The 25,198-nt window shown below is 39.0% G+C and overlaps 1 protein-coding gene across 2 annotated transcripts; it reads right to left on the bottom strand.

Moving 5' to 3' along the window:
• Nucleotides 1-369: 369 nt before the first annotated feature.
• Nucleotides 370-25,198, bottom strand: RNF168 (ring finger protein 168). Of its 2 annotated transcripts, XM_072613661.1 has the most exons (8): nt 24,903-25,193; nt 24,587-24,711; nt 24,034-24,367; nt 17,410-17,486; nt 8,915-9,091; nt 6,971-7,092; nt 4,372-4,459; nt 370-3,506 (listed from the first exon to the last, which is right to left on the bottom strand). In XM_072613661.1, exons 2-8 carry the CDS (start codon nt 24,647-24,649, stop codon nt 2,562-2,564), a joined length of 1,806 nt encoding a protein of 601 aa, XP_072469762.1. In that variant the 5' UTR covers nt 24,650-24,711; nt 24,903-25,193; the 3' UTR covers nt 370-2,561. The 2 variants fall into 2 exon arrangements, with proteins under 2 accessions (XP_072469762.1, XP_072469763.1); XM_072613662.1 differs by lacking the exon at nt 24,587-24,711 and having other exon boundaries at nt 24,903-25,198.

The following is a 25,198-nucleotide window of genomic DNA, read 5'->3' as shown; positions in this document are numbered from 1 at the left end:
AAGTACATCCATGTTGGATAATGATATGGAAAACAGCAATCTGAGATGTGCTGTAACATTTAGCATAAAAGGATTATACATTGCTTATGGGGCAGCAGCTAGGTGGCCCCATGGAGTCAGGAAAACTCATCTTTGTGTTCAAATCCAGCCTCAGACATTTACAAGCTGTGTGATTCTGGGCAAATTACTTAACCCTGTTTGCCTCAGTTTCCTTATCTGTAAAATGAGCTATAAAAGGAAATGGCAAACCACTCCAGTAGCTTTTGCAAGAAAATCTCAAATGGGGAGATGAAGGGTCAGACACAACTGAATGACTATGCAATAATTTGAACCTGACATTGTCTAAAGAAATTGAAATCAATCTAGACATTTAAGTATAAAGTTGATCTTTAATGACTTATCCATTCCAAACAGACTCTCCATTTGGCAGTAGGAGCAGGGAACTTAAGAGATAAATTTGGTTATTTCTGAAATTTTACATAACATTACCAGAAACCATATCATAACAGATAGTCCTTGCCTTAACAGATATATACACTGTTCTGTACACCCAAGACTTCTTCCTGGCACAGTGAAAAACCTCAACACTTTCCAGAAAAACTCTGGATTGAGAAACTGAAGAGGAGGATCCTTTGGAAGGCAGGAGTATTTTAGAGAAATTGATTTTGAGGGCAGAATCCAAAGCAAGGATAGTCTATTCAAATGGCGATAACAATGTTCCTAGTGAAATAGGTTTTTCTGACTTCCACAAGAAATTAAGACACATTTAGAATACAAGATTCCATATAATAATATAAATACTTTGGGGCAGATTGACTCAAATAGTCACCTGTACACTCTATTCAAAATATTCAGACTTTTCCTTATGACATATAGCTATATCACCTTCACTAACAAGGGGTTTCAACTGGAGAGAAAGGGATTACAATTATTTTGGAGAAGAGAGCTAGGCCTTGGTTGGCATCCTATTATATAGATTTAGAGCAATGAAGAGGGTTACTAAGAATTAAGGGAAGAATACAGAAATAAGGGGAAAGTATCAAAGAAACAGTTATTTCAAGATTTTGCCTGGGCCAGTCTTCTGTTAAGAAAAGGGGATCACCACGTTAACTACCTTAAGGCAAATAAAATAAATTTGTATCAGGGTTAAAAGGCTTTAATTTGATTGATGTTTAAAAAAAAAAAAACAAAAACAACTTAGTAGTTTGACCTAGTTTTCCAATCAACATACACTCCAGCAAGTACAAATGCCAACTGGACAAAAATTTCAATTATGAAATTTGGTAAGTTCCCCCAACAACCAAAAATCAACTTTGAGACATTCAACTGTCATTTTCAACTTTTGTTAACAATAGTAACTAGTATTAGAAAGCCTCAGTGAAGCCACTTAAGATATGGTCTTAACCATACTTTTCCCAACTTTTTAATCTTTCATGTAAAAATCTACAACATTCAATGAGCTCTGTAACAAGGAGATGGACTACCTGGTGTTTCTTGGTCAAAGCTATCCTAGCACTAAAGTCCTGATTATAACATGACATAGGACATTGTTATCTAATCAATAAAAAAATAAAAATAAAAAACCAAAAAATCTCCACAAACCAAAACCCAACCCACCTTAATTTTTTTTTCAGAATAGCAATTTAAACAGAAACAGGAGCTTCCAAAATCAAACTACCTGGTTAAAAAAAAAAAAGTAAAAAAAAAAGGTCACTTAATTTCAAAACTGTCAGAAACCCAGGTATTGAGATGACTCATAGGGAAAAATCAATGACCAAAGCCAAACGAAGGATATCTCGTTGACCTGTCCAGACTTCGTTTGCTTAGCCTCACATTTCCTTCCCCATTAAGCTTAATCTGTCTTGGACTCCTGGACTTTTCTGCTTCCAAGTTGCAGCTACTTTTCCTTGTCAAGATTCCATTTTCAAGTTTTCCAAAAATTTGCTTTTCTTTCCCTGGACTAACATTGATTCTGATCCATTCTAGAAAAACAAATTTTATTATAGTATTTAAAACCTAATTAGGAGGATGATTGTAATTTATATTATTTAGTGATAAGAAACCATGACTTTTTAAGTGCTTCTTTAAAAAATATTTAGGGAGGTAGCAAGGAGATTGGGAAGGTCAATACCTTCATCCTCCTTTTAATATGGAAGTCTATCTTCATTCTTTAAATGCCTGAGAACAGAAAAGTTTTTGCTTTATTTTTGTTGAGACAGAATTGAACAAACAAATTATCAACCACAACGGGTAGATTTGAAGGTTTCATGGAGATGGTCTAAAGCATCTTCTAGACAGCTGCATCCCCCATCTCAAAGTATTTTGGTGACAGCCAATACAGAACACCAATCTCTTTACTGACTGCCGGAAGTTTGTCTGAAGAGAAGTTTTACAGCAGAGCCTTAACGTTTCCTATAATCTGATATTTGACAGAGGAACTATAGGTAATAGGTACATCTGCATGATGAAATGCACTGAAAAGCACTTACCAACAGGACTACTATTGAATGTGAACATTACAATCATTTCTTACTCCTTTATTTCTTCCCCTTCCCTGTTTGCTATTTTGCAGCCTGCTGAAACATCTGAAAAATACTTTTTTGAGTATTACTAGGCTGTAGAGAACGTGCTTTTTTGGAAGAGTTGGGTGCCTTTCCTCCTTTATTGGCTGAAATTTTCTTTTGGGTCATAGGAGAAGGCTGCCAGTTTTCATCTTTTGAGCTTTTTCGAGGTTTTGAAAGCTCTGTTTCAGGTTGCTTTTTGCAGTTCTTTTCCTTGGAATACCTTCTCCATCCATTTGGAGATTCGTCTGGCTGCACGGAGACTTTAGTGCGCAGGAGATAAGCATCTGGGGACCCTTTCTGCCGATTTGGTTTCATGTGCTCTTTATTCTCCTCTCTCTGAAGCTGTAAGGCCAATAACCTGTCTTGCTCTTCCTGCTTGTGCCTCTCAAAGAGCAAGTGTTCCAAGTCTATCAGTTTCTGTGCAATGTTACTGTCTGTTTCTTCTTGTTCTGGAGAAGTATCCATACAGACTTTCCTTCGCTTTGCAGAGCTACTTGAATCACTGACTATTCCAGAAGAAAATTCCTCATCTTTTCTTGTGGGAATTTCTTTATCAACCAGCAGACTTTTTCCTTCATTTTCTGTATCAACAATGCTCTTTCTGCTCATTTCTGCTGAATTAGATGAAAGGTATCCATTCTCTGGCTTGCCAGGGGACTTGGCTACAGTCTCAGCAGAACAGAGAAATCTGGTTTGCACTTCATGATTTGTACAAAAATGTTCATGTGTAACTTTATTTGGACTACTCATCTGTGATTTAGTTTCTTTCCCAAGACATTCTTCTTCCACACTAATGGCACTTAAATGAGGCATAGGTGAAACTGTAATTGAACCCTTTGCAATTCTGCTCTGACTCTCGAGGAATACTTGAGGAGATAATGTTGGCATATCCTCATCTTCTTCTGGCCACGCAGGAATTTTTACATTATTGCCACTAACACCCTGCAGGAAAAAAAAAAAGATAAAGTAATATTCAGCAAAACCAGCAAAAAGTCAAATATTAGTCTTATACAGGCTATGGCCAAATGCTAAACAGGAAGCATGACTTCCACTTAGAAGGAGGCACTGAATATTATGATAATGCTCTTAGGAGATAATGATCAAACCAAAACAAATATAGGCAAAAATCACTTACGCTTTAGGAATTAAACAAAAATTTGAGAAGCTAGCTATCTGTGCAAATATATCTTGAGCAATAAGCAGCCCAAACAATTCACTTCGTAATTCCTCTTTCCATGCAGAAAGAAAGTGCTTTTTAGTCAGAATGGGATATCACTACTTCATTTTTGCTTCTATTAAAACTAATGTTGAAAGTTCATTTTTCCAAAGAAAAAAAATCATCAAATTATTACTTACACTCAACATACTTAATAGTGTCAGACTTTTCCTTTTTTTTTGCCCACACACTTGTCTATCTCTCTCTGCCCATTTCCTAGAGCCTACAGATTGAAGCAAACAGAGCTAAGCTTACTTCAAGTAAGAAATTTTTGCTTATAGCAGAACCTATCTGGGAGCTGCCTCCCTGAATATGTTTTTTGTGCCTTTTGAGACCTCGTGGGTTTCCTGGTTTGGTCTAACCTATTGCATTTATATATTCCCTGGCTCCAGACCCTAAGAAGAAACCTAAATTTATGCTCCCTCCAGTTTTATGCCACATGTCCTCATCAATGACTGACAAACTGAGGAAAAAATGTTAACAATTTTAAGAGAAACATTTATATATTTTCATTCGTACACTGCCCAAAATCTTCTAAAGAAGCTAAACAATTAATAAACTGTTATAAGAATTTCCTTGTCATGAAAATACCTTAGATACAGAATTTCTGTTATCTTCTGCTGCAAATTCAAGTTGAGATACTTGTACTGAGGCAAACTGGGATTTTGGTGACAAATACCTTTAAAAAGAAAATGTATATTAAAACAACTGTTTTGAGAGAAAGATACTTAATACTTCTTCCCCACCCCACCCACCTCCTCCAAAGAGATCTAGAAAATGTACCAGACCAAATCTTTATAGGAAAACCCAAGAAAAAGTCACAAGTAATATGGGCTGGTAGACAATGAGGATGTGATTTAGGAGCCATTATTCTGAAGGAACAGAGAGTTTAGAATATTATATTCCAGAAAGCAAAAGATATACTTTTATAACCAAGATTAACTTAACCAGCAAAAGTGAGTATAATCAAAGAAGTGAGGGAAAATGGACCTTAAATGAAATAGAGGACTTCCAAGTATTCCTGATGAAAAGAACAGACCTGCATAGAAATTCTGAAGTTCAAATACAAGAATAAAGAGCAACATAAAAAAGTAAATGGGGGCAGCTAGGTGGTGCAGTGAGTATAGCACTGACCCTGGAGTCAGGAGGACCTGAATTCAAATCCAGCCTCAGACACTTGACACACTTACTAGTTGTGTGACCTTGGGCACATCACTTAACCCCAATTGCCTTGCCTTCCTTCTCTCCCACCCCCCCAAAAAAGTTAAATGCAAATGAATACTCTTATGGGACCAAAAATGAATAAAGTGCTTCCATTCCAATATGGGAATATGACACGTGTCCCTTGGATCCCCATCACTAGGAGTCTTTTATATAGAGAGTCTAGACAGATGGTCTGGGAGTGATTCTACCTGGTTGGGATAATATTAAAAGAAGAATGAAGAGGATGAAGAGGAATAATGCTGGCTGTGGTGGCGGGGGAAGGAAAATCAGACAGTCTATACAAACAATGAATAGGGGCAGCAGCTGAAACATAAACCTCCTTCTCATTTGAACTAGTCAAAGAAAGGAAGGACATTCAACAACAGAGTTAGAGAAACGTATTTTACTCAACAGGGGAAAGTAAGAAGGGGAATTAGAGGGATGACAAACTAAGGAAGCATTAGTTCTAATCAAAACAAACTCCTAACTAAGGATGTATGAAAATATTTGTAGTTCTTTTTGAGATAATGAAGAACGGGAATGTAAGGGGTATTCATCAGACAGAGCATGGCCAAACAGGTGACGATATGTGAATACGACAGACCATCGTCATGCTGTAAGAAATTATGAAAAAGATGGATTCAGAGAAACTGGAAAGACTCGTATGAACTGATGGAGAGTGAAGCGTACAGAACTAGGAGAACAATTTATACAGTTCCAACAATAAGGTAAAAACAAAAAACTTCAAAGGATATAGAGACTGATTAGTGTCATGATCAACAAGGATTTCAGGGAACCAATGGTAAAACATGCTACTCATCTTCTAATACAGGTGCATATAAATACGTGTGTGTGTGTACGTGTGTGTGTCTACCTCTATCTAGATATCTAGCGATATGTTTAAAAAAATCTGTATTTTCCTTTCAATATGGTCAATTCAGAAATCTGCTTGACTGTACATATTTGTAACAGAGGTTTTGTTTTTCCTCTCAATTCTCAATGCATGGTAGGGAGGAAAAAGATGAATTTTTGCAAATTATATTAAGAAAAAAAATAAGGATAACCAGCTCACTATTAAAAGCCTGTGTACTCCAACCTCCCATAATCATTCTCAAACTAGATAATATTAACTCTAAAACCTTGTTATTGTGACTAATACCTTTCCTGGTTACTTGATTTTACTTGGGATCTAAGGCCTGGATTCTATCTCCACTTTGATGTGCCCATGGTCACACAGCTAGTAAGTATCTGAGGCTGGGTTTGAACTCAGTAAGTTGAGATTTCCTGATTCCAGACCTGGCACTCTATCCACTGCACCACCTAGTTGTTCATGTGCATATAAGGCTGCATACTGACTTAGAAAACCACAAATTAGCATCATCTATCTTGCATTATAGGGGTTTTTCAGGACACAAGCCTAATCTTTATTTCAGAACACGAACTTTAAATATAGGTTCCCAGTCAATAAAGTCATCAGTCAAAAAGTGCCAATAGGAAGTATTGGATATCATAAAATAATAAAAATAAACACCACTTATAAAAATAAGGTGAAAATATATATATATCAGAAGTTAAATATCTTAAATACCAGAATCTCTGTTCTTTTCATCATATATCAACCTTGAACCACCTGGAGAATTATAATAGCAGTCCTGGCATCAAATTTTGACTAGCACTGACTGGTACAGAACAGGAGCTCTTCAGTCTTTTTTTGTATCATCTCTTCTGAAGTCTGCTGAAGTCTATGAACCTCACAGGCTGGTCCCCATGGACTCAGAATGTTTAAATATATAAAGTAAATGTAAGTATATAAAGTAAAATACAAAGAAAACCAATTATATTGAAATAGAAATAAACAAAGTATTTTAAAAAGACCCCAGATCTCAGGTGAGGAATCTTAAGGTAGAAGTTAAAAAAGCACATTATACAAGAGGAATATAGCAGTTTCTTAAATACTTATTAATTTAACACAATCATAGTGACTTACTTTTGAATAGTTCCAACGACACTTAATTTGTTATTAATCTTCTTTTGTGACTTGCTGGTAACTGGCGAAGATAGCTTAGCATTTGAAGGAGAGCTAAACACACTTCCCTCACTTAGTTTGTTCTTGAACAAAAGAAAATATTCAGAAAACACCAGAGACTTTTATATGATTATATCTATGTACAAAACTTTTTATAATTAAGAATTTGAGAAAATTATAATAATAAGGGTTGGGCTACAGTTTACTCTCCATAGTAAACTGGGCATCCTCTGGCCATCCAAATTTACCTTCCTCTGGAGAGAAGGAGAGGGTGGGGGGGACAGAAGGGAGCAGATGAGCTGAGTTACCCAGCAGGGCAGCTTGGTCTACTCACAGGTGTCTGTGTTCATCCTTCGTTTTCGAAGAAGACCATGACATCAGAGAAATGATGACATGACTCGCACTTGACATTGTTTTGAGTGAGGGAGGGCTGTGCTGGTCACCAGCCTTACTTCCCCTCCTGGGCCATCTGGATTCAGTGACCGGATATTCATCAGGATCGCTGGAGAAGGCCCAGGATGTACTGGGAGACCTTGGCCAGAGGATGCCCAGTTAACTTCCTCGATTCCTGGATTTTTCCCTACCCCACCCTCTATCCCCCCTCCCTCCCTTGTCTTTGATAAAACTTTAAACTCAGTGCACTTTGAAGCCCATACATTGTACAACGATAGGTCCCTGCCCAAACTCCACTTTGGGACACAGCAGGCTTCAGAATGATTATCAATAGTAACTGTTGCTCTTGCCCTCTCAGCTCCATTTACTTAATTTTTTTCTTTCTTTTGCTCATTAAATGGGCCATCCCCTGTTTACTTCTTAAAGAGGCCTATTCACAGAATGGGCAATACCTCACTAAGTGAGTACCTGAATAGGCCAAGAGATAACAGACTATCTACACTTATAATCAAGTAAATAAAAGACATCACCCTGTATAGAACACAAAGCTTCTCTTTCTTTTACCAAAAGATAAGTGGATGACTGCATAACTGTCAGTCACAAGACCTATTTTGTGGAACTTTTAATAGGTCTTTTAGGAAAGTATACTTGGTGATTTGAATCTTTATTAGCTATGTTAAGCCAAAATTTATAAATTAAAAAATGAAAAGTAATCTATAAATCCCAACTTTTTGTGCATTCAACGCAAAAATGTTCGTACAGTTAATCATTTTGTGTTTTAGGATGCAAATTTAACAATCACCCGTAAGTTCTTCAGAACAAAGTAGGAAAACACATCCAATCGCAACTTTGTTTCTCTAATGGAGAACTGAACTATAAATAAACCAAATAAACCATCAATATAACAACTACTTTAACCTAAGTGAAAAGACAATAAAAGTCAGAAAAACAGCATCTGAAGAGACAGGAAAATATGATACAACATGTCCCAGACGGGTTTTTCTTCACTTTTTCTTGACTGTGCTTTGTGAATACACTAAAAATACAGTAAAACATGACTTCAACTTACTATGAGTTGTATACTTAAAAAAAAATCCAAGTTCTAAGGACAGAAGACCTGGAATCTCTAATCTTAATCCTGATTGTAATATGTTGTGTAACCTTGGGCAAACTACTTAACCTCAATTTTCTCATCTGTAAAAATGCAGGGTTTTGACCAGATGTTCAACGTCCTTTCCAGTATTTGGTGATGCATCTCACCTTCCTCATTGCCTTTACTTTCAGAGTGACACAATGTCTGGTTCATTTTGCAAATTTTAATTTAAATTACCACATGGGATAAAAGATAAACATATATATACATATATTTTAACTGAGGCAAAGAAAATATAAATTCTGGAGCTCTTACAAATTTAAATCGCTTCCCTTTATTAAACGGTATCAGGATACAGTAGGTGTGATATATTTCCCATTTCCTCATGTATCCAGGTTCAGCCCCCAACTTGAACTTACCAGATTGATACTGATTTCTCTGGCCAGTTCTTCATCTCTTCTCAGTTGTTCCTCCATCTCCCTCTGCCTCTTTTCTGCTTGCCTGTGCTCCTCTTCCTCCTCTGCTAATAATTTCTGAATATATTCTTCACTTGCTTTGCTTTCTTCCTCCTCATAGGCCCTTCGTTCAGCCTCCACCTTAAAATTATTTATTCAAAAAATAAAAAATGATACAATATATGAACAGACTAACACAGATGTTAGACTCATCTATCACAACAAAAAAGGTAACATAACATTAAAAGGCTCCAAAATTACACTTTCTGGATATAGATACACAGGGGAAATGAATAAGTACTCTGGGGGAAAGAGTAAAAAGGAAAGAGATGAAAAAGGAGGCAGAGAAAAGAACAGGGTAGAAAAAACTTTAAATATCTTATTACTTCACATTTACACACATTAAAACCCAAGACCAAGGATTCTGAATATATAGGTGAGTGCTCAAATATTTGCTGAATTTTTAAAAATTTACAAAATTGCACTTTTCACAGGTAACTCAGAAGCTTTCATGGTTTCAACAGTCAACTGATCTTTTAGGACATTTTGTAACTGTTTACATTTCCCTCGACACAATCCTTTACCTGACTGAAATTTTAAATGTTAGGTGCTGGTAAAAGAAAGAAGAATCTTAAAGAACAACCTAAAATGGGCTTATTGCTTTAAAGCAGTGATATCTGTTAGAAACACTCTTGACACTAATAAGGTACCAAGAAAAACTTATTGCAGCAGAGTTCAGAGGAATTGAATACCTTGGTCAAAGCGGGCTCAACCCTCCTCATCCCCCTCTCTTAGGAAGGAAGAGTACTGAGTACAGAAGCAAGATGAGGAGATGAGCTATATACCATTAGTTCAAGACAGATCCTTCTACCAGGAGATAGATTGGTCTGTTCTCCATTAGGTCACCATCTTCTCTACATGCCTACTACATATCTCCTTACTATGTCCTCCCAACATATAAATTGTACCTAATTTTGTGCTATCTCTCCCCACTGGGAGGAGAAGTTAATATTCAAGTAGCTTATTAAGCAAGGGCAAGGAAGAAAAGGTTTCTCCCGGTTATTCCCAGTCATATTCCCCAAATGGTTCAGGCCGGTTTTAGATGTGGTCCCCTTTATAAAGAACTTTGTGGTTTTCTGAAGGCCATAACTGTCTCTTGATTGGTTGGACCCACCTGCAGTCTGCTAGCTTTCTTATTACCTGACTTATTTTCAGTGACTTCAGTAAGTAGCAACTCTGTGGAAACTTAACTCTGCTGCTGTCTCTCACATGTCAAACTCAAATAGAAACAGATTCCTGCAGGTCACATTCTGACTTAGGAAACCTCAAATTAATGTCTATGCTATATCATATTTTTATTTGTTTTGTTAAACATTTCTCAATTACATTTTAATCTGGTTTTGTCTCACTGGGCTTTTCAGGTTGCTGACAACTCTGCCTAAAACTTTGAAGAAATACACATTTTTTATAAATTGATTTCCAATATATGAAGGTTATATTTATTACAACTATATTACAAATTTTGTATGCCAAACCAAAATGACTGAAACATTTCTATCTTGGTTCGATTCCATCAATAAGATGTAATGACACTTTGTCACATATCTAAAGTGCGATCCTAGACAAATAGACTGCTTCTGCCATTCAAGAACCATCTAGCTAAAAGTTATGGAGAAGCTCATTTCTTGTCATTTAAGATGAAGGAGAGTACAATGATCCACACCAAAGGTATGGATATAAAAGACTTGGGGCCTTAATGAGCCCTTTCTGTTCTTCAGAGAGTAGAGTAAGGCCCTCCACACCCTCACCCCTCCAAAGGAGAGACAGTGGATGATTGGTGTCTGTTCTTAAGTCTAAACCAGCAGTTTAACCATTGAGATTGTGATCACTGTCCAACAACCAATGAATTCCTACTGGAGGAACCAGCCTATAATCATACTGACACTTTGCTTTACATGAAACCTGAAGAAAAAATCTGTAGCTAAACAAAAGAGCAGCTCACAAATTATCTTCAGAAGAGGAAATAGGGAAGTTGGAAGAATTGTTTTTCATGGTATACCTAAAAGGCAACAATTTCACAGGCCACATGGACTTCCTACCTTGAAATGTTCATTATGTATTTAAAGTTCACTACGAAGACAGTTATAGATTATATGATGACAGATACAGCAAACAATGAAGTAACAGAAAAGTTCTATTTAGGCCTTCAAATCAAAGTCAACGTTTACCTTGTTACTTTGTGACTTCAATGTGAAGTTAGGTAAAGGAAGGTAAGTGAAAACTGTGCTGGAAAATATGATTTGAGTTTAAGATATGGGCTAAAGACATTGTAAAACTATTTCACATCAGAGCTAGACTTTTTGAAACTCCTCACACCTCCACATTCTCAACACATTCTTCAGGAACAGAGATATGAAGAGTTTTCTAAGATTGCTCTCTCCTGGCTCTCCTCCTACCTCAGTTTCCTTTGTTGGATCTTCAAGGAACACACTCAGTGTTCCCTAAGGCTCTGTCCTGGGCCCTCTTCTCCCCAACTTGTTGATCTCATCAGCATCCCTTGGCAGGGGATCTCCAGATCAATGGATCCAGTCCTAACCTCTTCTGAGTTTTAGCCTCATCATTAACTGCCTTTTGGACATAAGGCAGATGTCCAGTAGACATCATAAATTCTACAGATTTGAAAGAGAGTACATTATCTTCCTCCCCCCCAAACCCACTTCTCTATTCCTGCCTCCATCTTCTCTATCTTCCCAGTCATGTAAGGCTCACAACCTTGGTGTCATCTTTGACTCCTGACTCACCCCTCACATCAAATTGGTTACCAAGTCTTGCTTTATACCCTCACAACTTCGGTCCCATACATCCTACTCTCCCACTTGGACCATTCCAATAGTCTCCTGGTTAATACCCTTGCCTCAAGCTGGGTATTGAGAGAGAGAGAGAGAGAGCTGGGCCTGAGTTAGGAAGGTATGAGTTCAAATCTACCCTCAGACACTTAACAGTTGTGTGATCTTGGGCAAGCCACTTAACCTGTGCTTGCCCCAGTTCCCTCAGTTGTAAAGTGTTATAACAGCACCTACCCCAAAGAGTTGTTGTGAGTATCAAATTGCCTTAAGGAGAAGAAGGTGGAAGTACAAGTAATTCAGGTAATCAGATCAGGAAAGATTTCATGTAGAAGATGGAACCTAGGGATGCTAACAGGGAGAGATGAAAAGCCAGTGCTTTCTAGGCAAGGGGGAAAGCCTGTACAAAGGAAATGGGAAGTAGTGGCTGAGTAATAGCAAGTCATTTTGGCTGCATGGTTGACAAGAGAAGGGGAGTAATGCATACCAAGGCAGGAAAGGGAGGTCAGGCCAGGTTCTGAAGGGCTTTCTATGCCAAACAAAAGAGCATATGACATTGGGGGAAATAGAGAAGCACCAGCGTTGACCCAAAAAGAGTGATATCATCAGATCTGTGCTTTAGCACACTTTGACATGATATGAAGGATGGATGTGAATGGGGAGACCAAAGGTAGAAAAACCAATTAGGAGATTATTGTAATACTCCAGGTGAGAGGTAAGGAGCAAGTGAATTAGGGTGCCAAACTTTGAGCAAAGAGAAGGGGACTATTAAGAGGTATGGTGGATCTAAGACTGGTAAAATTTAACAATTGATTGAATGTGTGGGGTAAAGGAGAGCAAGGAGTTGAAATAAATCCAAGGAAGCAAACCTGGGTGACTGGTAGAATGGTGAAGTCCTTGACAAAAATATAAAGTTTGGAAAAGGGGTGATTTTTTTTTTTTGAGGAAAATGATTTTGAGATGTCAGTGGAACATTTAGTTGGCCATGTGCAATAGGCATTTGATGAGGAGGAGCAAGAGGTCAGGAATGAGTGGAGCTGGTATAAAGATCTGGGCAACATCTGCTCAGAGAAGAAAACTAAACTCATGGAAACTGCTGAGGCCATCAAAACTTTAAGTGTATATAAGAAGTGTAACATATAAATACAGATTAATATGTATTATGTGTAACTTTAATTTAATTCAATGCCATCCCAATTAAATTACCAAAAAAAAAAAAAAAAATTTTGCTGAATTAGAAAAAATGATGAAATTCATTTGGAAGAATAAAAAAAAAATCAAGAATATCAAAAGAACTAATGAAAAAAATGTAAAAGAAGGAGGTTTAGCAGTACCAGATTTTAAACTATATTGTAAGGCAACAATTATCAAAACTATCTGATGCTAGTTGAGAAACAGAAAGGTAGATTAATGAAACAGAGCAGACACATAATTTACAACAGCAGATTAATCAAGATGAAGTCAAAATGGATACATGACCTAGATATTGAGATTTACTCCAAGAAAATTTGAAGAACATGGGACATATTACTTATCACACTTATGGATAGGTGAACAATGAGCAAAATTAGGCTTAAAATGGTAATTTCTATTACATTCAATTAAAAAGGATGTGTACAAATATAATATATGTAGTCAAGATCAGAAGAAAAGCAGAAAATTGGGGGAAAATTTTATAGATGGTTTCTCAGAGAAAAGTCTCATATTTCAAATATATGAAGAACTTTGTATAATCTTTAAGAATATAAGTCATTTCCCAACTGATAAATGTTCAAAGGATATGAACAGGCAGTTTTCCAATGAAGAAATCAAAATAATTTATAGTCATATGAAAAAATTCTCTAAATCATTGACTTGAGAAATGCAAATTAAAACAACCATGAGGTATCATTTTTATACCTATTAGACTGGCTAAAATGATTGAAGGGGAAAATGACAAATGTTGGAATAGATGGGGAAAAACTGGAACACTGATTCATTGTTGGTGGAATTGTGAACTGATCTAACTATTTTAGAGACCAATCTGGAGTTATGTGCAAAGAGTTATTAAAGTGCTTATACCCCTGCCCCAGCAATACCGACTAGGTCTATTTTCAAAGACGATTAGGAAAAAAACCCCTCTATGCTCTAAAACATTTATAGCAGTTCTCTTTGGGATGGCAAAGGACTGGAAATCGTAGGGCTGCCCATTGATTGCGGAATGGCTGAACAAGTTGTGGTATGTGACTGTGATCGAATACTACCATGCTACAGGAAATGATGAGCTCAATGATCCCAGAAAAATATGCAGACTAAAATGAAATAATGAAGAATGAAATGAGCAGAATCAAGAACCACAATATTGTTATAAGAATGACTCTGAAGGAATAAGCCATTTTGACTACTATAAATACCTAAATTAATTATAAAGGGCATATGAAGAAAGATCCTATCTGCATCCAGACAAAAAAACTGATGGATGTATAGAATAATTTTGCGTACACATAAATATATTTCCTATTTGTGTCAAATGGCAGCCTTCTCTTTCGGGCAGTGTGGTGGGAGGGAGAAATAAAAGAGGGGAAGAAAATTTACAGGATAACTCTGCTGTATATTTAAAAGGAATACAATAACGGATTTGCGGTTTCATGTACAATCTTCTTTTTTTATTGTACTATGTTATGGAAATGTTTGTTTTATTCCATAAATTAAAAACTTTAAGTGCTATGATGTTTTCCACAATGTCCTGTTTCTATAGCTCCACATTGCCTATTATGTGTAAAAGGATAGGTTATTCTTTAGAATACTGAAACTGCAAGGATTACGTCTTAACCCCACTGAGAAATGCTAAAGAATCAACAACATTGTGTTAAATTTACATCATTTTTGTATTGGGGATGACAGTGATCTCCAGATCCACTAGCTGGGATAGGTCTTAGCCCTCCCTAAAAAAGAACCATGCTAACTGTATTACTCAGAATTCATGTGACAGTAAGCCAATAGAAACTGTGTCATGCGGATTCCGTTGAGGCATTTTGGTGTAAGGCACTAGGAAAGGTAACTGAGAAGACAATGCTTGAGAGCAAGGAGTCTGGAAAACTTTCTTGAATTGGGGATATGGACAAATATGACTGGTTGCCGAAGGGGAGATGGGAAGCATCAGATTGAAAGAAAAGTTTCTATTCCCTCCTGTAAACTCTCTTTTCCTCTAGGACTTCCAGGGAGAGGTAGGTGAGAGCTCTTGTCTATTGTGACCAGAGCACAGAAAGACAGGGCTCAGGTCCACAGTAGCGGCAGCCCTGCAGCAACACTCAGCCTAGAAGCAGCTGAACAGGAGCGGGGAGCGATGCATGGCTGAGGTCTGGCAAAGTATGAGTAGTAAGTATAAGATCAACAAAAGCAAAGAATTTGAAAGTAGAGAACAGCGTAATGTTGAATTAGTTATTTATATGGTCAAAAATAAGAAGGGAGGAAAGTACGAAAGGATAGTGCAGCCTGCTCACCAGCGGAGAGGGACCAGAAAGCAAGTGATAGGGGCAGTCAGAAGGCTAAAACACCAAAGTTATTAAAAAAAAAAAAAAGCCTCAATAAAAGTCAGATAAAACAATACAAGGGATGCCCCAAACAAGTAAAATCTCATAGGGAATACAAAGCTCTAACAAATAGCATTAAAAAAGTGGAATCATCCCTGGAAAGACAGAATTCTGTAAATTCCCACAAAACATGCAATTAGAAAAAAAAAAGCAAGATTGGTATTAAAAAGGGGGAAAGAAATAGGCATTTATATAATGTCTGTTATTTGTTGGTGCTGTGCCAAGTGCTTTTTACAAATGTCATTTCATTTGATACTTATAACAACTCTGGGAATTTCAAAGGACTCAGGATGAAAAAATGCTCTCCACTTCCAGAGAGAACTGATGAACTGAGTACAAACTGAAGCCTATTTCCTCCTCTCTCATTTTATTATAATATTTTTTTGGGGGTTGCAACATGGCTAATATGAAAATATTTTACAGGATTTCACATGAATAAGTGATATCTTATTGCTTGCCTTATGAATGAGTGAGGGAAAGAGTGAACTGGGAACTCAAAATTTTAAAAAAAAGAATGCTAAAAATAAATAATAAATTAAAAGATAAAAAAAATAAAGGTAGGTGCTATTATTACCCTATTTTGCAGTTGAGGAAACTAATGCAAAAAGTTTAAATTATTTGCCCAAGGTCACATAGCTATTAAACGTTTGGCTGCATTTGTACCAAGGTCTTTCTGAAACATAGGCCCAGTGCTCTATCCTCTATGCTACTAGCTGTCTTTAAACAAAAACTAAAGAGAAATACAATCCATAATTAGGTCAGTAATGTGACCTTTCAACAAAAGTTTTAAATAGAAAAAAAAACTGGTTTCATAATGGAAAATTTCTCTAAAGATATAACCAATATTGAACACAAAGAATAATAAATTAAAACACAAATAATTAAATTAGCAGAAGAGAAGCAAAAGCTCCCAAATATTAAAAGAATACTTGAATCTTGGTCAAGTCAGAGGGACCAACCTTGAAGATAGGATAAGCAGAGATAAGTTAATAATTATAGCTATCCTGTAAGACTAACAGATTAAAAATCCTGAATACTGAATGCAAACAAAACAAAACCAAGAAACAAAAAGTCAAACTATTGAATAATAACAACTTTAAAACTTTATGCGATACAACATGGAAAATGGATTGAATTTTTAGCACAGATGTCTTCAATTGTCTCTACTTTTTCCAAAAAAAGTCATTATTCAGACTTTGGTAGAATAGATACAGGGGCAGGTAGGTGGTACGGTGCAGAGGGCCGGGTCTGAAGTCAGGAAGACTCATCTTCCCGAGTTCAAATCTGGCCTCAGACACTTCCTAGCTGTGTGACCCACGGCAAGTCACTTAATGTTTGCCTCAGTTTCCTCATCTGTAAAATGAGATGGAGAAGGAATAAGTACAACTCTTTAGAGATGAATTCACATCTTGAAGGGCCTAGAAAGATCTCCTGTCTCCTATTTAAATACCTCAGGCAAGATAACCCTCTCTTCTTTACCCTACTCCATGGTTCTCTTAAGATAATAGTGAACTGAAAAATAACTCTTCCTTCAAAAAAAGGTCAAGGACCTCTTCCCAGCATTGTAAAAAGCCACTGATTACTAAAAGTCTAGTTCTGTATTATTTTGGGCACATCAAAACGAGTTATCTTGGATATATTTTTAAAAGAAAGAAAACTGCTTTATTAGAAATATAGTCATTATTTGTATGTCAGCTTTACACAGTATGTTATTATTCAGTTGTTTTAGTCATGCCCGACTCTTCATGACCCCATCTAGGGTTTTCTGGGCAGAGAGACTGGTATGTTCTGCCATTTCCTTTTCCAGCTCATTTTACAGATGAGGAAGCTGAGGCAAACGGTTAAATGACTTGTCCAGGGTCACAAAGCTAGTGTCTGAGGTTGGATCTGAACTCAGAAAGATGAGTCTTCCTAACTTCAGGCCCAGCACTCCACTGCACTACCTTGCTGACTTACAGAGTACAAACAAAATGTTAAAAAGCATATGCTTTTTAATAATAACAGACATTATTTAGAAAGTAAAGGAATTAATATTTGCACCTACTTTGCTAATCTCCTCTTCATATTCACGTCTCAATTCCCCAGGCTGGCTCAGCAGGTGATGTGGCTTATATACATCAACTGTTTCAGATTAAAAGACAAAATATATTTACTATAGAGAACACAAATTTTGGCTAACTCATCTATCAGTATAAAACAAAAAAAGATAATGAAATACACAACTAATTTCACATGTCAACATAATGATTTTACACAAAGAACCATGACAATGTATGTCTTCAGAACCACCTCTCTCACAGGCAATGGTAACATCATTTGCAAGAATTAGACACGGGGCAGCTAGGTGACCCAATGAATACAGCACTGGCTCAGGAGTCAGGAGGACCTGAGTTCAAATCCATCCTCAGACACTTGACAGACATAAATATATACAGAACACACAAAATAAATAAAAGGTAGTTAGAAGAAGAGAGGGCACCAAGAGTTGAGAGGTGCATCAAATAGAAGAATGTAGTGCTTCAGCCATGAGACAGAGAGGAAACACACACACACAAACACACAGACACACACACCACACACACCCCTACTGCAAAGGCTTAGAAAGAGCAGATGGCACACGTGCAACAAACAGAGAAAAGGACAGCTTGCCTGGATTAGCCAAGGGAGTATGGGAAAACAGGCTGGGGTCAGGTGGTGAAGGGCTTTAAAAGCTAAACCAAGTTTATATTTGATCCCAGAGGCAGGAGGGAGCCACTGGAGTTAAATAAGTTGAGCAGCAACACGGTCAGATCTGTACATCAGCATGTGAGTACAGAGGGGTCTTGAGAGGAGAAATGCTGTGAAAGGAATAAAACAAAGCAAGGTTTGGCAATGGGTTGGCTCTGTGGGATAAAGGAAAATGAGTAGACAAGGTTACAAACCTAAAATATTGGGAAAATAGAGGCACCTTTAATAGAAAAAGGAAGGCCAGAAGACAGAAGATGATGAGGTTTGCTTTGGTCGTGCTGAATTTGAGCGACACAGGACATTCAGTCTGAATGTCTAACAGGTAACTGGTACTGTAGGCCTGCAGCTCAAAGGAGAGATGAAGCTGGAAGTGTTGGTGTGGGAGTCATTTGAATAGAGAGCACAATAACTCAGAGGGACTGATGAGGTTACAAATTGTAGGGGGAAAAATAAGGCCCAGGACATAAACCTGGGGAACACACACAATTAGGGTGTGTGTGTGATGGATATATAGAGAGAGGCAGATGGAGGAGGAACAGCTGGACAGACAGATAGGAAAACTAGAGAACACTGTGCAGGAAACCCCAAGGAAACTGACAGAGTGGTAGTGGGGGGGGTCAACTGGTCACAAGTAGCAGAGAAGTCTAGAAGGATGAGGGCCAAGAAAAAGACCTTCAGATGTGCCAATTAAGAGACTGATGGTAACTGCAGACAGTGGTTTCAAAGAACTGATGTGGTCCGAGGGCAGAACTGATGAAGTCAGATTGCAAAGAGTTGAGCAGTAGTTGGGAGGTAAGAAATGGAGGCAATGAGTATGAATAATACTTTCTGGGTTTTCAGCTGAGAAAGGGAGGAGAGACATGAGACAATTGTTTGAGAAGATGGTCAAACCTAGTGGTGAACCAGTACAAGGACGCATACTAGATATTAGAGAGACATGGGGTGACTGAAGTGTGTGTGTGTGTGTGTGTGTGTGTGTGTGTGTGTGTGTGTGTGTGTGTGTGTGTGTGTGTGTGTGTGTGTGTGTGTAAGGTACCAAATGGAGTCCTAACTAGGAACCCAAGAGAAAAAAAAAAAAAATCACAGCAAATCATTTTTCCAACCAAGGTCAAGAAAGACAGGGAGAGGGTTCTGCTGACCCTGGGGATAAGGGTTGCCAGATGCAGACAGTCCTTTAACGTGAGGACTTAACCAAGATCTGCCCAAGGCTGTGCACCAAGGCAAACAGAGTTCTGACTTTGTGCAGAGAGCAGGAAAACGTATCAAGTGGCAGCTCTGATGCTCACCATCCAGATCCAGGGTGGACTGAGCAGGAGACCTTTGCCAGGCCACAGGCTATGTACTGAGCAAGCAGAAGCTTTGAGGCTCTGAACCTGGAACTGAGAAACTCAGTTCTGACCCCTAAGCCAGAAGCAGAATAAGCAGGAATTCGAGACCAAAAGATAACTTATAGATCTGTCACTTTGAACCTACACAGCTTTCCACTTGGCTGACATTGGCTGATCACAGCACCAACCAACGGGAAGCCCACAAACATGTTCCTTAGACCCAGACACAGGCCAGGAACTCAGAGACATCAGACAGACCAGGGGCAAAGCAATCAGACTTTGCCCTGGATCAGGATCAGAAGACTTTGGGAACAATGAAAGTTTTCAGGTCCCCAGTCGGAACTGTCCCTGAGATCTTGGATTAACACAATACACAATACCCTGAAAAAACAGCAGCATAATCCAAAAGGACAAAAAAAGGACAGCCTAGAGGTTGCATCCAGAAGTATTCACAGCCTGGTCCTAATACAAAGTCAGAAGTTAGAAAGGAGGGTGAAAGAATGAGCAAACAAAAAGGGAACTCATCATAAAGAACTATTATGGTGACAGGAACACCAAGACAAACCTTGAAGAAAGGTAAGATTCTTAACATCTATAAGCAAAGCCTCAAAGGAAAACACAGCTTGGACACAAGTTCAACTAGAAGTCCTGAAGAAAAAAAAATTTATAAAGGAAGAGTTTAAAAAGAAATGAGTTATGGAAGAAAAGAAATAGAAAGAGAATCAACAACTTGGCTCAAAAGGTACAAAATCTGAACTGTGTGGCAAACTTCCTGACAATTAGAACGGACCCGTATAACATGAGACAACAAGAAATAATAAAACAAGGTTCAAAAGCTTCAAAAAGCCTAGGCATCATATTTCAGCAAGTCACAAAAGAAAACTGCCCAGATACGGAACACAAAACAATTCTATATGAAATCATGAATTTCCAATTCATACTTCTTGCTCTTTTCAAAGTGCAAAAAAAAAAAAGAAAAATCCCACACCATTACTGTCCTTCCTCTTGAACTTCCTTTTATTCTCCTGTGCACTGAAAGTTTCAACAACACTTTTCTGGACATCCCTCTTTCCCTACAATCCTCTCAAATTCAAAGACAGAAAGAAACTCAAAAACATATTTTTCTCTTTCTGTACCTTGTCTTTATCTTTCTGGCATGAGGTAGGTAAAAACATGATGATCAGAGGTGCTCTGGAAATATGGCTAGTTGATTCAGTTGATTGATCAAAGTTCTTGGTAGCAAAGTTCAAGAGTTCTTAATCTGTATTAATTAGTTCAGGGTTTTTTAACCTGAGGTCTATGAAATTGTTTTTTAAAAAAACACTTTTGTAACTGCATTTCAAAATAATTAGCTTCCTTTGTAATCCTATATATTTTAATGTATGCATTTAAAAATATTATTTGGAGAAGGGATCCATAGGCTTTAATTACCATAGTGGTCTATATGATTAAAAAAAAAATAAGAATCTTTGCATTAGATAAAAATAATCAGGGATCTGGACAGCGTATATGCAGGCCATGTGACGAGGCCTGCTGGTCCTCTCTCACACCAGAAGTTAAAGAGTTAGTCACCTCATCCCAGCAATGGGAACACTCAAGCGGCCAGGGACCATCTCTGCTTTTGTATTTATATCCACAAACACAAGGTCACTCACCGAATGCATTCTGGGCCACAGCCAGTTGTCCTGACTCGTTTTGCCTTTAAACTCTGATAACTTTGGAAGAGAAAGTGAGGCTGAAGACTTAGTGAAATCTGCTTCATGGGCAAGTCCAGACTTGCCTCCGAGAAAAGGAAGGTCAGGAACAACAGTAATAAATGCTTTTCCCACTCATTTGTACTCTGAGGGATGTGAACGCAAGCTTTATTACTCCGTTTCTTAGATATTGTGCCCTGGAAAAGGCCAGGGATCCAACTACTGGGGTAATGATTTACTATCTGACAATAACTGCTGGGAAAGCTGAACAGCAGGCTGGCATAAAATTGGGTTTGGATTATCTCCTATCACAAACTTCAGAGGGAAAACTGAACCAGATAGAAAAGTCAGGGAAGCCTGGGAGGAATTACCTTTCACAAATACAAATAGAGGAAGAGTTTGAGACAAACCACGGGATAGAGAGGATCACACAAGAAAAAATGAACAATTTTGATTACATAAAATTTTAAAGTTTTGGCACAAACAAAATCAATGCAATTAAAATCAGAAGGGAAATAGTTAAAGGGAAAAATCTTTGCAGCAGGTTTCCAACAAATTTCTTTGATAAAGATATAGAGAGAGCTTACTGAAATCCAGAAGATGAACCATTCTCCAATAGGTCAAAGTCTATGAAGAGTGAAATCTCTAAACTATCAATCCAACTCAATATGAAAGAACTCTGAGGTTCTACCTCATGCCTATCAGATGAATACTAATGTACTATTGGTGGAACTATAAAATAGTGCAACCATGATGGAAAGCAATTGGAACTCTGCCAATGAGTCACTAAACCATATATACCCTTTGATCCAGCTATACTACTATGCTTATACCAAAAAGAAATTAAAGGAGGAAAAAGATCCATATGTACAAAAATATTTACAGCAGCTATTTTTGTTGTAGGAAAGAAATGGAAACAAATTAGATGCCTAACAATTGGAAAATGGCTGAATACATCATGGTATATGTATGCAATGGAATATCATCTCCTAAAAAATGAGTAAAGGAAAAAAACCTGGAGAACAATTTCCACAATACCACCACTGTACAGAGAAACAAATCTAAAAGACTTAAGAACTCTGATCAATTTAATGAATGACCAGTCACGACTTGAGAATATACAGTGATAGACCAAGCTAATCATCACCTGGACAGACAGGTGACAGATTCAGTGTGAGAGACACTTTGGATTTGGCCAATTCATGAATTAACTTTTTCCTGATTATGCTTATTTGCTTGAAGAATTTTGATTTTCTTTAAAATTTTTTGGAGGAGTTAGGGATAATGTTGCCCACTCAAAAAGGGGGAAAAAAAAGTTCATGACAGCACTTAAAAGAGGATGGAAGGAAAAAGATAATAGATTTGAAATAGTACACTTACTATATATCTTAAAAAAGCAAGATGTAGTTAGTAGGGATTCATACTCACATACAACCATTTTTTTTCAGTTCCTCTGTGTATATGGATACACTAATTTTCTTCCTCTTCAGTGTTAAGTGCAGAATTAAAATTTTTTTTAAATGCTAAGGATTTTTCCACTGATATTCTTTCTTTCCAAGTCATCATTATCATATGGTACTGCACTTTTTAATCTAGGAATGGTTCAACCTCCCCTTCTACATTTTATTGTAAACTTCAAAGTTTGCATACTGTAGGCACTTAATGTTTATTGAACTGAATTAAAGGCTGAATGATGAGAGTTGCAAGTCTTCAAAACAAGTCTTTTTTTTTTAAACTGCCTCTAACTCACAAGATACATTTTTCTTAATTTCCTTAGTTATAATTCTCCCTTCTCAATTTTATAGTTTTAATTTCCTTGAGAAGCCCTTTCCTTTTGTCTTTATCTTCATCCAGCACAGTACCTCATACTTAGGAGCTACTTAAATGCTTGTTGAGTTGATGAGTTATGATAAGTTGCTGTGAAAGATTCCCCTCCCAAAAGGGGTCCCTGTTGTTATATGTATGAATACCGAAGACAAAATACAATCAAATGCTAAACTGTGTGGCACAGACCAGGGGTCCTCTCCATCAGGCCTGCTAGCTAATGATTTTTACATTTTAAAATACAACAAAATTTTATTTAAAATCTATTTAGTTGGGAGTTGCATAAAAATAGGCAGTGGGTGCTTTGGTTTACTAACACTGGCATGGACAATACATGCAATAAAACAGCAGTATGGGCTGTAATCATAATGGAAGGATTCATGCAAAAGATTATCTCCTGAACTGGAATGAAATAAGCATTTATATAGTGCCTACTATGTGGTGGTATTGTGCTCTACCATGCCTGGCCCTGTCGAACTAAGGAGTTTCACGTTGGGAAGGACAGGAGGAAAATGTTAGATTGTTCAGTACAAACTGTGAAGGGCCTGTAATTCATTAGTCCACACTTCTTGAGCACTGCGCACTGTCATGTTTTGGAAGAGCTTGGGCTTTTTCTGAGGCAGCTAGGCGGTGTAGCGGATACAGTGCTGCAGTCAGGATGTCTCATATTCCCAAAGTAAAATCTGACCTAGACATTTAAGTGACTTTGGGCAAGTCACTTATCCCATTTTGCCCAAGGTTCCTCACATGTAAAAGTGAGCTGGAGAAGGAAAGGGCAACCATTCCAGTATCTCTGCGAGAGAACTTCCAATGAGGTCATGAGGAGTCAGAGTAGACTTAAGAACACACAACAAAACAAAGTAACCTCAGAGAAATACTTTGTATCTGAGAGCTGGAAACAAGGTAGCCCTGTCAGTTCAGCGAGTTAAAGAATCAAGGGAGACGAAAGCACAGCTAAAATGGAGGAGGGCAGAGGTGGAAGCCCACACGAGTCTCCCCCACTTCCCTGCAGTATTCTGCCTTCTCCAGAGCTGCAGGGCTGCTTCGGCAGCAGAGACCCTGCGCAGTGACGGCCGTGCCCCCCGCCCCACTCACTGTCATCATCCTCGCCCGGCTCGGCCGTGCTCCGCCGGCACTTGTCCGGGTGACTCCTCTGGATCCTCTCCCACAGCTCCAGGTTGACCAGCGTGTTTTCTCGGGCGTGCCGCCGGGCCCACGAGGACACCCTGCGCCGGCAGAAGGGGCAGCACAGACTGGCCTTCTCCACCGTCAGCTGGAAGCAGGCGTGGCACAGCGTGTGGCCGCAGGGCAGCGTCACGGGCTCGATGAGGATGTCGGTGCAGATCTGGCACAGGCACTCGGACAGGGGCAGCGCGGCCTCCGGCGGCGAGGCCATGCTGGGGCTGACGGCCGACCTCAGCTCCGAGGCCTAAAGGGAACATTGAGACACCTTAGACCCGGGGGAGCACACTGACGCGGGCCCGCGTTCTCCAAGCGCTCCTCCTCTTTCGCGCCCCTCCCCCAGACACCGCGAAGACAGTCAACAAATGTAGGTAATTGAACTGAAAAAAAATGTTAGTTCTAAACGACGCGTCTGGTAATGGGGATCCTAGCCCCTGCCCGCACGGCTTGGTCCTCAGAAGCTCACCACGGGGCGCCTCGTTTCATCCTCCCGAGCCGGGCTCTTCTCCGGTTGGGAGGATGCCTGCATGGACCGGTCATTAGATCTATGTGGCCACTGCTTTGGTCTCAGACTGAATGCGACAGACAGACCTGCAATGAATGAAATGCCCGTCGCGGGTGGCAGCCACAGGCAGGGGCTTGTAGGCCCGAGGAGGGGCATCCGGATCGGAACCGAACCGATGCTGGGAGAGAGCTCCCGGGAAGGGTGCAGAAGGCTCCCCGCCAAGCCCCAGGGCTCGGCGACCCCCGCCCCCGGCCCGGGCCCGGGCTCGGGCACTTACACAGCGGGAGGTCCCCTCGGCGGCCCGGCCAGGGCGGCTCCTGCTCCCTCCTCGCTAGCGAGGCCCCGAGCCGCGGCTTCAGCCGCCTTTCCCCCGCGAAAGCGGCGCAGTAGCCGGAGCGGCCGCTCTCCGAATCCTGCCGCAGCGTTCGCGGAGACGCCCGCGCTCAGCGGTGGACCTCCAGCCACCGCCTCTGCCGCAGCTGCAGGCGCCGCCGACGCCGTCCCGCGCGCCCCTCCCACATGGCCCAACGCGCCTTTTCTCCTTCTCTTCCCCACCCCGGAATAAGCCTTAGC

This window comes from Notamacropus eugenii, chromosome 5 (assembly GCF_028372415.1).
Source record: "Notamacropus eugenii isolate mMacEug1 chromosome 5, mMacEug1.pri_v2, whole genome shotgun sequence".
Classification (NCBI taxonomy): Eukaryota; Metazoa; Chordata; class Mammalia; order Diprotodontia; family Macropodidae; genus Notamacropus; species Notamacropus eugenii.
The sequence above is the reverse complement of the archived record's forward strand: the minus strand, read 5'-3'. Positions and strand labels throughout refer to the sequence as shown.